Here is a 15722-nt window from a genome sequence, read left to right as displayed (position 1 = left end):
ACTTGGCCTTACTGTGTTCTCGTCTCCTTATCATTTTATCTTTCTGGGCTTCATTCTAAGTTGCTTCTTCAGATATATTAACAGTTAAACAGACTTGAGTTCTATCTAATCTACTACCTTCCATCCTCCTGCCTCCGCCTCCTAAGAGCTAGGATTTGCAGCAGGTGTGCAGCACCGTATCCAGCTGCTAACAGTTGAGCTTTTAAGTTTAGCTTCTATTGTTCTATGATCAGCTCTAGAAGTTTTGTTTATTTGTTTATTTGTTTGTTTTAAATGCTTTCTGACTCCCTGCTCAGATTGCCAGACTTGGCATTGCTTTTGGTAGAATAACCATGATTTTACCGCCTGTGGCTGATAACCCAGCTCTGTGCGGTCTCCTCCGTGGGCCTGTCTCTGCTATTGCTCATTGTGGATTTCGTCTGCAGTGTTTCCCTTGCCTTCCCTGACTGGCTGTCTTTGACCACGTGCTGCACAGTCTGTTTAAAAGTGACTGCAAGAATACTTTGGGGGCTGGAGACATGGCTCAGGGGTTAAGAGCACTGGCTGTTCTTCCAGAGGTCCTGAGTTCAATTCCCAGCACCCACATGGTGGCTCACAACCATCTGTAATGAGATCTGATGCCCTCTTCTGGTGTGCAGGTATGCATGCAGAGCACTCATACATAAAATATAAATTAAAAAAAAAAAAAAAAAAGAGTACTTTGGAGCCTAAGATATTTTCAAAAGGCCTACAGTTAGTTGTCTCTTCTCAGATGCGTGGAGGGTGCTAGCTGTTTGTCCCTGACCTCAGTTTGAAATTGCTGATGGGAATGATAATGCTGGTGAGCACTGATTAATTCAGGTCTAAGGAGAGATCTCCTGGACCCTGCAGATAAGGGGCAGCTGGACTGAGAGCCCACATAAGGATTGCCTTGCTTTTCCTTCACCCCCCTTGCCCTGAGGTGTGGTTCCAAGTGCTTCTTGCGGCTGATATTCTGAAGCAAACAGGGCTCCAGGGCTGGTTCATCTGTTGCTTTTGACCCACAGATGGTCTCAGGGTGTCCTGGTGGTGGTGATTTCTTCTAAGTGTTTGATATTTTCTCATTAGCTTATTTGTTCTTTTATGCTTTTGATTTAAAAAAAATTAAGGTCATAAATGCAGTGCATAAATAAAGTCATAGTTGCTCTCCATCAAAGTATGCTTTTGCTATTCTGTTTTTAAGGTTGGTGTGCCCAACATTATCTTCCTGGAGTTACTTTTCCTCCACCGTTCTCAGTGATTAAAGCTTTGCCTTTCTGTCTTGCAGGGAGATGGAATGTGGCACTTTGCTATGTCTGTGTTCCTGATAGAGCTCTATGGACACAATCTTCTCCTTACTGTGGTGTTTGGCTTAGTGGTGGCCGGCTCTGTGTTAATATTTGGGGTTTTAATTGGTGACTGGATCGACAGGAAACCAAGAAATAAAGGTAATACTTTTCTTTGGGATGCAGATGACATGTGACAGGTTATGACCTCACCAGCTTCAGGACTTCACACTATGAAATAAAATCACCAAACTGTGCTAAATAGCATTGGGGCTTAACTGAAAAACTCCATGGAAAGAGTTGTTCAGCTTTGGGTCACATCTCAATTTCTCCATTTTAAACACATCAGTGTGATTTAGTTGGTGATTATTGTGCAGTGCTATGGCTCAAGCTCAGAGCATCACACATGATGGGCAAGCACTCTGTCACATACCTGAGTCCTTGAACGGGGTTTTATATATATATATGTTTGCTTGCTTGTTTTGTTTCTTTTTCCTAGACAGGGTTTCTCCATGTGGCCCTGACTGTCCTGGAACTTGCTCTGTAGACCAGGCTACTCACAGAGATCCACCTGCATCTGCCTCCCTAGTGCTGGGATTAAAGGCGTGTGCCACTGCTGTGGGATGTCTTTCTGTATGCTGTGAATGTGTTGCTGTGATTGGTTAATAAAGAAGCTGCTCTGGCCTATGGTGAGTCAGGTTATAGCCAGGCAGGAAATCCAAGAGAGAGACAGGAAGGAGAAAGGCAGAGGCAGAAGAGACGCCAGCCTGCTGTCCAAGGAACAACATGCCAGCAGACCAGTAAGCCATGAAACACGGGGCAAAACAGAATAATTTAAGATATAAGAGATAGCTAGCAAGAGGCCTGCCACAGACCACACAGTTTGTAAATAATATAAGCCTCTATGTGTTTACTTGGGTCCGAACAGCTGCGGGACTGGAGAAACCTTCCGACTACATGTCACCACCACAAGACTTAGGGTTTTAGTTCTTACCATGTACAAGTTCTTAGTACTGAATTACTGGAAAGCATGTTTTCTCTTAATATTCTAGGGTTACCTATGCAGTCAGTACACATGTTTATTTTCAGTCAAGACAGTTGCTATGTGTAAAAGATCTCCCCTGTACCAGATACCTAGCCTCAGCATCAGGAGACTTATTTGCTCAAATTGAGATCTCCTTTAATGTTTAGTGATAGTGTGTTCACAAAATCCCCCTTGCCCAGTAAAAACCTAGGCCTTGCTAAACTGTGCAGTTCTTTTGATCACTAGTCAGCAAGGCTGTTTTTATCACACTCAACAGATTTGGAGAGACAGATCATAGAAAAGTCAATTGCTTTAAGACCCGAGCATTACTCCTTAGGCCCAATTGATAAACCTCCATTAGAGATTAAATCCAGGTGAGTCCGAGGTAGCCATAGAATTTGGAGTTATTTAAATTAGCTGGAACTTGGTTTTGTGTTTTGTTGTCTTGTTTGTTTGTTTGTTTGGTTGGTTGGTTGGTTTTGCCTTTGACTGTTGTTTGTGGGTTTTGTTTTGTTTTTGTTTGGGTCGTCTTTCTTGCCCAGCATACCTTCCTTCACTTGCAAAGTTCAGCTCTGGTTTTGCCCAGTTGGTTTTTCTGTTTTTTTAATTGTGTTGCAAAGGCTTTGGCGATCGATTGCGGAGCCTGCCTTTTGAGTCCTACCTAAGCCTGGAGCCGCTGACGGAAATGATGAGCCTGGTGGGCACAAGCACGTGGTCAGACACAATGGCCCTGCGCTGCGTGGTGACTAGGTAGCTGTGATCTGCCTCTTAAAACCACCAGTAAGTAGCGGGCCCTGTGCGTTTCCGTTTGCAGTTGCTCACGCCTCGCTCTTCATTCAGAATGTTTCCGTCGCTGCCTGCTGTGTGGTCCTGATGCTGGTGTTTTCCTACAAGAGGGAGATGGAGCGACTCCGGCATGGCTGGCTCACTGTGAGTGTCTCCCCTCTGACACCTGCCTCATGAGAGTGCATGTCATCAACACCCCCAAGTGTCTGTTGGGAGGCGCTCTCTGCCTAGCTGCCTCACTGTGCCCTTTCATCGGTGCCCTCGTGGCCCCTAGTTTCTGAGTTGGAGCCCAAACCCCACAGCGAGCGTGGCAGTAGAGCCGCAGCGTCTGTCTGCAAGGTACAAATTAGCATCGCATCTGGTGCTGACGGGTGAGAGGAAGAACGTGCACTTGACTTAGACTTAACATAGAGCCTTTTCCTCTCAAAGGTTTCATTTCCTCTCAAAGGGTTCATTTCTGTGCTCCTCTGGCTGTCAGACAAATGACCGTGTTCCACCCTGGGCCGGAAGGTCTATTCTTGGCCTCTTCTTCCCTCCTCTGGTAGGTGGTCTGCTATGCTGTGGTGACTACCCTAGCGGCTGTGGCAAACCTGGCTGGCACTGCACTTACTATCACCATTCAGAGGGACTGGATTGTGAGTCTCATGGGGGACAACAGAGGCCAGCTGGCTGGTGAGCAGTGCCACCCTCACCAGTCCTCCGATGGGCAGAGAAGTAGAGTGGCGAGCCATTCAGGGCTCCAGGAGAGGCCATATCATAGCCTATAGAAGACAGGAATTTGGAACCAACCAGAGCTGGGATTGACTTCAGCTGAAACCCGCTATCTCTCTTACCTGCTGCGTGTCCTGGGGCAAGTTACTTAACCTCTCTGAACTCGACTTTCCTCATCTGCAGCATGGGGCAAATACACACACACACACACACACACACACACACACACACACACACACACACACACACACTTACATGCATGCATGTTCACATACACATTCATTCTCTCTGAGCTCACTTTGGGGAAGGAAGGAGTTCATGAAATCAGGGTTTTGTAAGTGCTTAGCACAAATCTGCACAGAAGGAATACCCAAGAAATGACCATCACTGTTCTCACCTAACGCACAGGTAGATGGTGGGTCAGGAGGGCAGCTTCTCATTTACAGATGGTCTGGAGCCATTTTAGACCTAGACAGTAAGTGAATGAAAAGATTTCTAAATTCACATCAGTAATAACCTTCTGCCCACCCCCAAATTATCCCAAGTGGGAGCATTGATTACTGCTGATAGTGGAAGCCGGAATTCGTTTTCTAGTAAAGGAGTGGGAAGGAGCAGCCTGACATCTTGTCTTGTCCTCCCATTTAGAAAGCATGCACAGTTCTCATTGCAGCGTGTTCTAATTGCCCACTTAGAGCTGAAGATCTCACGATACCCTATACTTGAGCAGTTGTAGTGCCTGAGTGTTGATGGCCAAGATAAAGGGCACTATTAAGGAGTCTAAAATACACTCCTTGAAGAGTCAAAGCCCTTATCATCATGTTTTCTTTTAAACTGCACTCACTTGGATGTACTGTGGCTTCCGTAACATCACCCAGAATAAGAGCCGTGTGAATAAAAGCCAGGTGATAGTTCAGTGCGTCCTCGGTCTTGGTGTCAGGAAAACCTTCCTGTTCTCTGTGCATTCATTTTAAAAGACTTCAAGGTAAAGCAGACTTGGACTCAAGTTTATTACAAGTTTGAAGATGAACTTGTGAATATTTTCTTCAGTGGTGGTAGAATCCATGAGCTTTGGAGTCAGACTGGCTGGATTTTGAGTCTCGGCTCCATAATGTTCTTTCTCTGCAATCCCGATAAAAGTTTCCCCTCTGTGTGCCTCAGTTTCGTAACTTGTAAAATGGAAGTCCCATTGCCTTCTTAGAACTGTGGGGACTCACAGAGATGAATGTAGGTATAAGGTTTGGGACTGTATGCCTGGCACAACGTAAGAATTCAAGCCATTCTCCTCTACCCTCCCGTTACCTCCCTTCCCCCACCACCGTGCTGGTTATTAATTAGTGGCCATTACTACGATTAGCATAGTCAAGACCATGGGTAACCTAGTCAGTTTACTAATCTGCTCACATCCCACTGCAGCTGGTCTTGCAGTTGTTTTCCAGGTTGAAAAGGCCATCGCTAATCTGCAGACAACCTGCCGGCATTGACCCTGGGTTGGCTGTTGAGCCCAGCGAATACGCAGTGTCAAGTTCAGCAGGAGGAAGGAGGCATCCATCCACCGAGTCTCAGTGTCTCCTCCTCTCCCTTGCAGGGATGAATGCAACAGTGCCGTGGCTGGACCAGTCATCAGTATATTCGCGCCCCTGTCCGTGGGCCAGGTGATGACGTGGGCATCTCATGTGATTGGTTGTGGTTTCATTCTTGGATGGAACTTGGTTTCACTTCTTGTAGAGTTTCTATTTCTGTCCAGGGTTTATCAACTAGTTCCCCAGTTGGCTGTGAAACCCCAGCGGCACACAGCACAGTGCTTCCTAGAGAGGCAGCAGGAAGCTGTGCACATCCAAGGTAAGGCGAACTCAGAGGGAGCTCATGTTAGTGTTTCATTTCTTCTTTCCAGACCATGTGTCTAACCACAATCTTAATATTTTGTTTGCAGTTGTACCTAAGAACAGTAATAAACGAGAGGGCTGCAGCTGTGCCAATGGTCATGAAGTTCATATGACTTAACCACATTGGTGGGGCAGGCAGGGTTACTTTGTACAGTTAACTGGATTGTGTTTAACTTCAGGGACTCCACTGAAAGAAGGTCCAGTACAAGTTGCACCCCTGTGGGAATGCAGGATACAACCTGCACAGCCTGTCCCAGCATCTTGGGAGACAAATTACTCCTTTCCATCTTGCTGATGAACACCTTTCCCAATGCTCCTAAACTTAAGAGATGCAAATATGTCAAGGAGTATGGGCTACCCTTTGATCAAGATAATATAGTGTATTCCTGCAGTGTTTGTTTAAAATCAGAAATTTCTAAGTATGTGGGGATGAACAGGGGCAGAGGCATGTCAGTAGATATGACCTCACTCTCCTCAAGTAAGAGCCATCTTCACCTATGACAAAGTCACCCATCTGCCTGGTTGACTCAGTTCTCTTTAGGGGTTTATGATTAGCACTCATTTTTCTCAAGTTATTTTTTAGATAAAGACCACTAAATCAGATTCATGAATGAAATGCATGCATTTGGAGAGATAAATATGTAGAGGTGATATTTAGATGATGAATGGATAGGTGGGTAGATACAGAAGTGGTAGATCAATAGATGGGGTGCGTCCTTCCCATCTCCTCTGAGCTGCCTGTCTGAGCTTTCATGGTTACTTCATTTCATATTCTCTGCCTCTCTGCAAAGTAAGAACAACCACAGAACTAATTTCACCAGGACACTGTGAGGATTAAGTAGGGTAGTCTATGCAAAGCCTAGTTTTATCCCCTCCCACACAGTAAGACTGAAGTCAGTGTTAGCTGTGTTTCCATTGTTGTTGGTTTATTAGCATCTTTGTTTCTAGTTACCTGGCAGTAAGTTCTTTTGTATAATGGAAAGCTCCCACCTCTTGTCCTGTTATTTGTTCCCCCAGCCCTCTCCTTCCTTCAGAGCCCTACGTGACTCCTCTAGACCTCTATAGGACTTGACTTCATTGTGCTGAATACCTCTAAAATAGTTGTATATTTCTGATCTACCTCCTCAAGTATCTACCTCTTTAGAAAGAGTAACCAAGTAAGCACTCACAACAACTTCTAGGAGCTCATCCGCACACTTCCAGCGTGTGACAGTTTGTCTTCCCACTCCCTGAAGCAGCCCTTCACTTCCCATGCCTGCCCTCTGTGTCTTGGTTTCATTCTCTCCTGAGCACATCTTGAGACAAGACTCCAGGGTGAAAGTACTCTGTTTAGAATGTGACCCAGGAAGGAGGGAGAGGGAAGGGAAGTGGAACAGGAAAGGGCAGGGAGAAAAGCTCATACAGAGATGCCGTGTAGGATGTACCTCAGGACTGTCCCACTAAAGGCCAAGAAGATGGGAGTGTTGGTCCAGCAACTTCTGTCACTCATTGGTGAGATTTGTTCTCTAGAGAACTTACAGAATACTAATCACATTCCAGCACCTGCAGCAAGTCCCAGGTGCCTGAGGAAGGGAAGCTGGGGGTATGCACAGGAACTGTCCAACGTGGAAGCAGAGGAGTCTGGGATGGACGACTAAGGGAGATTGTTGTGTATTGAGTTTAAGCTTATCTGAATTTTATTTTAGGTGAAACGGAGTTTTTGGAAACCACGAATAGATTCATCAACACATCTAGAACTCTGGAAAAACCGAAGGACCACAATTCTAGCCTTGAAGAACAACCAGCCACAACCAAAGGGCTTCTTCACTGCCTGCAAGACACCCGTAGGCTGCTCCACACATGCCGGGAGGGATGGGAAATGTACTGCGGACAGACTGTCTTCCTGGCTGGCTTAGGTTTGACTTTCCTCTACATGACAGTTCTGGGCGTTGACTGCATTACCACATGCTATGCCTACACCCAGGGCATTGGAGGCTCCCTCCTCAGCATCCTCACAGCCCTTCCAGCTGTGTCTGGCCTCATGGGAACAATTCTCTTTACCCAGTTCCGGAATCATTATGGCTTGGTCACCACAGGGATCATTTCCAGTTGCCTCCATTTAGGTAGCCTAACACTCTGTGTGTTTTCTGTCTTTGCTCCTGGAAGTCCTTTTGATATGGCTACCTTCTCCCTCCCATTAAGCAAGAATTCCTCTTCAAATCATGAGATGCTAAAAGATGGCCAGGCACATGTTTACACCTTTGAAAGAAATCTAAATCAACCCATCTTCCCTGACCACTCTCCTATCCACTGGACCAATAGTACAGTCTTGTTTGATGGCCAGCAGGACCCTGAGCAGCCTGACTCTTGCATCTCTATCAGCTTGCTCTTCTCAGGTGTGATCCTGGCAAGAATTGGTGAGCACTGGGTCACATGGGGATGTGGGGTTCTAGAGCCTGTGGTATTGATAAGTAATCTTAGGAACATTAGTCTCCCCATTAAGCCACTGTATATATCTTCAGCATCATTCATCAAAAACTTGTTATGTGTCAAGAACTGCCCTGGAGGGTGGGAATGCAAGAGTGACTTGATCGGACAAAAGCCTTAGTCCCATGGTGTGATAGCCTGAGCGGGAGGCAGTAAGTGAACAGTAACAAATAGGGTAGCCAAGGGATCAAAATAGAGGAAGACAGGCAGCTTGAGAACAAAGAGGGAGATTCAGGTTGTATCTCAGGGGCTAGGGAAAGCTTCCTCTAGGAAGGCACAGCCAAAGATCTCCCAAGGACAAGCTAGACACATGTCATGAAGAGGGATGGCTGCTCCAGACAGTGGACAGTGGGGTGAAGATGAGTTTAAAGATTTGGGGACGTGGAAATGCTGCAGTTACGTCCTGGGAGTCGGGCATGGGCATGCTGCAGACAGTATCTGTGGGAAAGCTGTGCTTTCACTGAACCCCTTCTGTGTAGAACAGGGACGAGGTAGGAGGAGAGGTGGTCACTTCTTGGGGAAATGGGAGCAGAGCTACTCAGGAATGGACAACCTTCCCGTCCCTACACAGTTGTTAGCTGTACTTTGTCGTCACGCCATGCCACTCATACCTCACCCTGAGAACACACCTGTTTTCGTTAGGGTGTTTCTTAAAATGAAAACAACTAAACGTTGGCCCTTTGATGCCTGACAACCCGAAAATGTCATCCTAGAGCGATGATGGTGACAGAAACCAATGAGCAACACCCTGGCTCTCGTGATTAGACCTACAGCTTCCTAGCTGGAAAGAGTCTGGGCCATGGGTTCCTGAGGATGGCTTTCCAAGCAGGCAGCTTCATTTCTTTGACAAATTCAAAGGTTCCCAAATTTAGAGTCATCGTGTTCAAAGCCCAGACCAGTCCCTGTCAGGTCAGAAACTAGAGGGACAGGACGTATGCCAGTGAGTGGGAGATGTGAATCCAAACCAAGCTCCCTGTTCCTTTGCACAGACCTCCCTGGGTACCACGTTTTTTCAATGGCTGAACTAAAAGCAAAGTCTCTGCCCTCTCGGGCCTCAGATCATCACATCATCTCTAGGGCCTTGGTTTGGTAGGACCAGAGGGCTGGGATGTTTGCTGCTGACATCTGTCTCCGATTCCAGGAACCCTTGCTCTAATACAGCTTGGGAACATTGAAAGAGAAGAAATGAGTTTTGCAGGTTGCTTCAAGAGGCTATAAATGGGCTAGCTTTGGAACCTTATTCCTTTGATATAATATATACGCAGGAGAAGGAAAGTATGCTTCTGCTTCTAAACAACTGATTTAGAAATCAGCTCTTCCCGGGCGGTGGTAGCGCGCACCTTTAATCCCAGCACTCAGGAGGCAGAGGCAGGTGGATCTCTGTGAGTTCGAGGCCACCCTGGTCTACAAAGCGAGTTCCAGAAAAGGCACAAAGTTACACAGAGAAACCCTGTCTCGAAAAACCAAAAAAAAAAGGAAAGAAAAGAAAAAAAGAAATCAGCTCTTGCCAGGTGCAGTGGTGCACACCTTTAACCCCAGCACTTGCATGGCAAAGACAGGCAGATTTCTGTGAGTTCAATGTCAGCCTGCTCTACATAGTGAGATCCAGGAGAGTTGGGGTTACACAGAGACCCTGTCTAAAACAATAACAACAATAAACCAGTTCTTCCATCCAGAGACTATCTGACCCTCAAGTATTTTGAGTGAGGTACCTGATTTAACTTCCATTTCTACCCATTCATCACACAGACTGAGATAAGACTGGCCAGGAAAGACTTATGTAATTCATAATACATTGTGATAAGTATGTAGTTGGAAATGGAAATATATATATTCCCAACAACTCCTGTGCACCAGGGATGAATGGGTTTAACTGATGAAGAGGAAATGCTCACATGCATCTGGAAAGTATGAAAGCAGCACCTGCCATCTGGGAATGTGTTCAGTACTCCAGAGCTTGACTCCCCGCCCCCTTTCCTCTCTCCTCTCCTCTTCTCTTCGCTTCTCTCCTCTCCTCTCCTCTCCTCTTCTCTTCTCTTCTCTTCTCTTCTCTCTCTCTCTCTCTCTCTCTCTCTCTCTCTCTCTCTCTCTCTCTCTCTCTCTCTCCCTCTCTCTCTCTCCCTCTCTCCCTGTCCCTCTCTCTGAGGCAAGGACATCTCTCTCACTGTATCTCAGATGAGGATTCCGGAGCTGTCTTGACTCTCAGTGGGTGGTGTTCCTAGACCTGGTTGTCCGGTGACATTAGCAAGGCCCCTTAGTTACTGTTTGCTGATGTGTAGGTGGGACAGTGACAATGGTGCTTCCCCATCAGGGAGGTCTTGAGGTAGCTCCTGTAGGCAATGTGGCCAGCACAGCATTTTCAAAACTATGGTTAACTGTCAGTTAACTCTCGTCTTGGTCGCCACTGTCATGACTGAATTTTAGCTGATGTTAGTGTTTTCCTGAGTGCTGTGATATGAGGGTGGAGTGTGAGGTGGGCAGCAAGACATGAGAACCACAGGGCTGTGTGATGATGTCGAGGCTTCCTGACTCCTGCCCACCCAATACCATGAAGTACCATTTACATTTATTGCTGTTAGGGTTGCAGATAACCTTGGTGTTGATGGGTGGGGTGGTATTGGAACTGTAGAATTAAAAAACCACTGTCCAAAAGATATATAGGCCTCTGTTAGTGTGGTCACTATGGTCAAACCTGGTAGCAAGGATGAGTGGTTCCCTTGCTGGGAGCACCACAGGGCCTGTCTTAGGCATTTATTTCATAAATGTTTCCACTCCAAAAGAAGTCAACTTACAAAACTGTTCATGTAGCCAGATTCAGTACATTTCTTCGCAGTGGTATGTTAGCTCGATTTCTATTGCTGCAGTAAAGACCATGACCAAAAACAGCTTAGATGGGGAAAGGGTTCATTTCACCTTACAGCTCACAGCCCATCACTGAAGGAAGCCAAGGCAGGGAGTCAAGGCGGGAACCCGGATGCGGGACCCGGATGCGGGGACCTGGATGCGGGAACTCGGATGCGGGACCCGGATGCGGGAACCTGGATGCGGGGACCCGGATGCGGGGACCCGGATGCAGGAACTGGAGCAGAGAACATGGAGGGACACTGCTCACTGGCTTGCTCTTGTGACCTACCTGCTCACTTTGCCTTACATAACTCAGGAACACCTGCCTAACAAGGCCCTCCACATCCGCCAGGAAATTACCCCACAGATTTAAAAGCCAATCTGATGGAGGCAGTTCCTCAATTGAGGCTCCCTTTTCCCAGATAACTCCAGCTTATGTCAAGTTGACAAAAAAAAGAAAGAAAGAAAAGAAAGTAAAAAGAAAGAAAGAAAGAAAAAAGAAAGAAAGAAAGAGAAAAAAAGGGGGGGGGAACCAGCATAAGTGGCTTCCTTTTTTAAAATCTAAGAACTGTAACTCTTTATGCCCTTAATTTAGAACTAATTCTCAGTGTATAATAAGCCCACACTTCACATTGTACTGCTGTAGCATCTTACAAATCCTTTCTATACTTGCGAGCATTTCTGGCTGAGGGCCAGGGCAGGGGAATGGAGCTCTGGGCCGTAGTCCAGCACGGGGTGATGTCCTTGCCCAGCAAGCTGGGAGGGTCCTACAGGCCATGTGGTGTGATCAGGACAGCCCAAAGGGATGGGAAGAACACTAGAGCCTGTGGTGGGTGCCATAGCAACGTGACTAGGGCACCCAGCCTGGGAACACCCGCATGAGCAAAGGTCTGCAGAGGTAGACAACAGAAAGCATGTGACATTATTCCCATATAATTTTTGAGTCCAGAGCTAAGTCTGGCAGTTGGAATAGAGGCAAATAGGAAGCCTCTGCAGAGTCAGTGCTGAGTGTTGGGGAAGAATCCAGAAGGTAGGTAGCTGTCTGGGAAACCCACCAGGCTGGCAGAAGCTGGGTGTTGATTGATCTCCAAGGGGGAAGGGACCAGAACCCCTAGCAGAGCTGTGGCCGTTCAGGGACAGCAGCAGCACAGCACACACAGCTGGCGGCTCTGACTCCATTTGATGACTGAACATCGGGTCCCCAGGTTGCCTCTGAAGCATATTAAAATCTCTTCCTGGGCGGTGGTGGTGCACGCCTTCAGTCCCAGAATTTAGGAGGTGGAGGCAGGGCGATCTCTGTGAGTTAGAGGCTAGCCGGGTCTATAGAGCTAGTTCCAGGACAGCCAGGGATGTTACACAGGGAAACCCTGTCTCGGGGAGATGTGTGTGTGTGTGTGTGTGTGTGTGTGTGTGTGTGTGTGTGTGTGTGTGTGAGAGAGAGAGAGAGAGAGAGAGAGAGAGAGAGAGAGAGAGAGAGAGAGAGAGAGAATCTCCTTATAGGGTTAAGATTGGGGAAGAGAGAAGCCCGGCCTTCTACCTCAGGGGAGAACAGGAAACACTGCTCTCTCTGGTGTATAGGTCTTGCAATGCATCCAAGACGTGCATCTGATAGTGTTAGTTAGTAAACCAAAAGGAAACTTTTGTATAAAAGCCATTTTATTCTTTGAAAAATAATTGCAGATTAGGCATGGCAGTACCTGTGTCCTGGCATGGGTAAACAAATATTTTGAAGGTGGGCCCTGTGCTTCAGGCCTATTAAGTCTAGCACTCGGGAGGCTGAGGCAGGCTTGTGAGTTTGAGGCCCTTCTGGCTACACGGTGAAACCCTGTTTGAAAACACCACCACCTGTAACTAATAACAAAAACACCCCGGACTCTGACAGCACCTTCCAAGCACAAAAGGCAGGCAGTATGCCACACTTTACGATCTCATGGAACCCTCCAGTGGGTATTGTTTGAAATAACTCCATCCCACAGATAAGGAAACTGAGCAGCTGAACGCCCCATTTACGGAGTGCACCAAGCCACAATCTTACTGAGGTCCTCTGACATCTCTTCACGTTTATTCTCTCCCTGTGTGACCGCCCTGTAGGCCTCTGGTCCTTCGACCTCACTGTGACTCAGCTTCTCCAGGAGAACATTCCAGAAGCGGAGCGAGGGGCTGTGAATGGTGTGCAGTGTTCTCTGAACTACCTCATGGACCTCATTCACTTCGTCCTGGTCATGCTGGCCCCGAGGCCGCAGCAGTTTGGCATGCTGGTTTTCCTCTCCATGCTCTTTGTGACCACTGGGCACATGCTCTATTTCTTTTATGCAAGAAAGAATAAGACTAAGAAGGCCCACGTGATCAAGACATCCGAGAAGGGCTAGTGGACGCCCCCCATGTGAGAGGTAGGCGGCACTCCTTAGTGGTCTGGGCAGCCGTGGGCACATCTCCCACCCAGTGTTCCAGCTGTTTTGTGCACCTCTTGCATCTTGGTTCCAGCTGAGAGCAAACGTGTCACTTCCTGCCAACAGCATCCCCTGCTTCTGGCTCCTTTCCTGGTACTATCCTGAGGGTCAAGGGGGACAACCTGAAGGGCGCCCATTAGCGGAATTCAGGAAGATCTTCCTCTCAGCTCCTTCAAGGAATTGCTTTTAGTTCCGCCAATATAAGAAAAAATCCCGTATCAGGGCTGGGGATGTAGTTCAGTTGGCAGAGTGCTTGCCTAGCATTACATGGAACCCTGGGTTCAATCCCCAGCACCACTTAAAAGTTGGTGTGGCTGAGTGTGGTGGCACATGCCTTGAAGGAGGCAGAGGCAGGGGGATCTCTGTGAGTTCCACAACAGTCAGAGGTATGTAGAGTGACCCTATCTCAATAAAAATTAAATAAAGATTGAGTGTGGTGGCATATGCCTGCAATCCCAGTTCTTGGGAAGTAGAGGTAGAAGGATCAGATATTAAAGGGCATCCTCAGCCACACATGAGCTCAGAGTCATATGAGGCTACTTGAGTCCTGCTTTGGGGCTGGGGGTGTTGGGGGGGTGGGGGGTGTTGGGGAGGTGGGGAGTGAGGGGTGGCTCAAGGTTTTCATATTTTATTATTCTTTGAAAGCTAAAATCAATCAGAATATTCTGTCCCACGTTCTAGCCAGACATGGCACACAGTCAGTGATGTTTGGTCTTGGCTGTTTGGTAAGAGTTTGCTGTTCCTGTTGGCTGGTGTTCAGTGTCCTCATGAAGTGACGCTATTTGCTGAAGACAAACCAATCTTCGCCTGGCTTACAGACCTTGGGCCAAGCCAGAGAGTGTGTGGTCTTGTTAGGGTCCGAGAATCTGAAATCACCTAAGCAGGCACCACAGCCCACACAAAGCAAGATTTTTATTGAATTGGGCAGCAGGAAAATGAGGAAAAGGGAAAGAAACTGAATGGTCAGGGGCGATAGCACAGACCCGGGAGCTAACCGCGTCCCCAAACGTTCATTTCAGACAGTATTTAAGCACAAACCCACAACCTTCTATGCCGAGTTATAGTTACAGTTCTCCACCAAACAAAATTCAGGGATTAAGGACTTTCCTTACGTGGTTGGTCTATGTCAAATGTACAACCAATCAAATTCATTTGTTCTTTGTGATTAGAAACAGCTATTATTTGTGGGGAACAGCAGAAAAATAACATTTTGCAGGCTATTTTTATTGTTTAATGAGGAAGCTGATCAGCTACTAGAAAGTCCCCCGCTCCCCCAGGGCCTGGGAACTTGATCTTAATTTCACCTTGTGATGAAAATGGAGTCTGAAGCAAAATGGCAGTACTTAGGCTACGTTTCTTTTGTCTATTCTCAACATCTCTGCCTTGTCTTGTGACTAATGAGATGAATCCTCATGATGCTGGGTCTCAAACAAGGGGTTGGTGTAATGGGTTCTTAAAGTCGTGAGTTTGACAGTTCCTGTGAGATCCTGAACTAAGTGTGCAAAGGCAGATATAACTCAGGAGCAAATAACAGAACAAGGAAAAGGATCAGGGGACCTGTCAGACTGTGACGAGGGTTGTCAACCAGGGGACCAGTTGAAAAGTGATTCAAACCAGTTCTTTGTTTTCTTTCCTCCTCCCTAACGCAGAGATTTTCTTTAACTTTTGTTAGAGCCTCTCTAATAATACCTGAATGGTTGACATAAAAGCAACGTGTCTCTCCCCAAGCCATCCATAAACCTTCCTCCTCAAAGAAAAGTGGGTCCAGCCCCCGGCGGTTCTGTAGGACCACCTCAGCCAGGGAGTCAACTTGATTCTTCAGGAATGGAGGTGGTATCTCTGTCCGTTTATTCACACAGGATCTGTAGGTTGCGGTGCCCAGTGACTCAGCCTGCCATCCCAATGGTTGTTGACCCTGTGAGGGGGACAAGGATGGGAGGTGCTCTCTGGTGTACAGCAAGCCTGTGGTTCCCATGTGCATCCTTCCCACTTCCCTCTCATAAAACAGGACTTGAGGCACAATATGAAGCAACACACAAAGCTCGGGGTTTTTCTTTTCCGTGAAATGCCCTAGAGAGAGGCAGGGTGTTAAGCCAAAGGTACAAGAAAACCAAGTTGATGTAGGAGCAGCCCAAAGGGTGATGTCATTTAGAGCAGCCCACTTGGTGTTAGGGAGAGCTTGGTGTCGGAGTTTTTGCAAACTGACGAGTAGGGTGATGCTGCTGCAGGGTAGTTGGAAGAGTGAAAACAGGTTCCTTCTCCCCAGAGGTCCCCA

At 47.2% G+C, this 15722-nt stretch overlaps 1 protein-coding gene across 1 annotated transcript; it reads left to right on the top strand.

Annotated features, from left to right (window-relative positions):
- The first annotated feature begins 3052 nt into the window (after positions 1-3052).
- On the top strand, positions 3053-13845 carry LOC128098889 (solute carrier family 40 protein member 1-like). The gene is made up of 3 exons (XM_052720399.1): positions 3053-5643; positions 7373-8083; positions 13089-13845. Exons 1-3 carry the CDS (start codon positions 5460-5462, stop codon positions 13364-13366), a joined length of 1173 nt encoding a protein of 390 aa, XP_052576359.1. The 5' UTR covers positions 3053-5459; the 3' UTR covers positions 13367-13845.
- Positions 13846-15722: the final 1877 nt, after the last annotated feature.

Source organism: Peromyscus californicus, unplaced genomic scaffold (genome assembly GCF_007827085.1).
Source record: "Peromyscus californicus insignis strain IS unplaced genomic scaffold, ASM782708v3 Scaffold_6__1_contigs__length_162567912, whole genome shotgun sequence".
Lineage (NCBI taxonomy): Eukaryota > Metazoa > Chordata > Mammalia > Rodentia > Cricetidae > Peromyscus > Peromyscus californicus.
The sequence above is the reverse complement of the archived record's forward strand: the minus strand, read 5'-3'. Positions and strand labels throughout refer to the sequence as shown.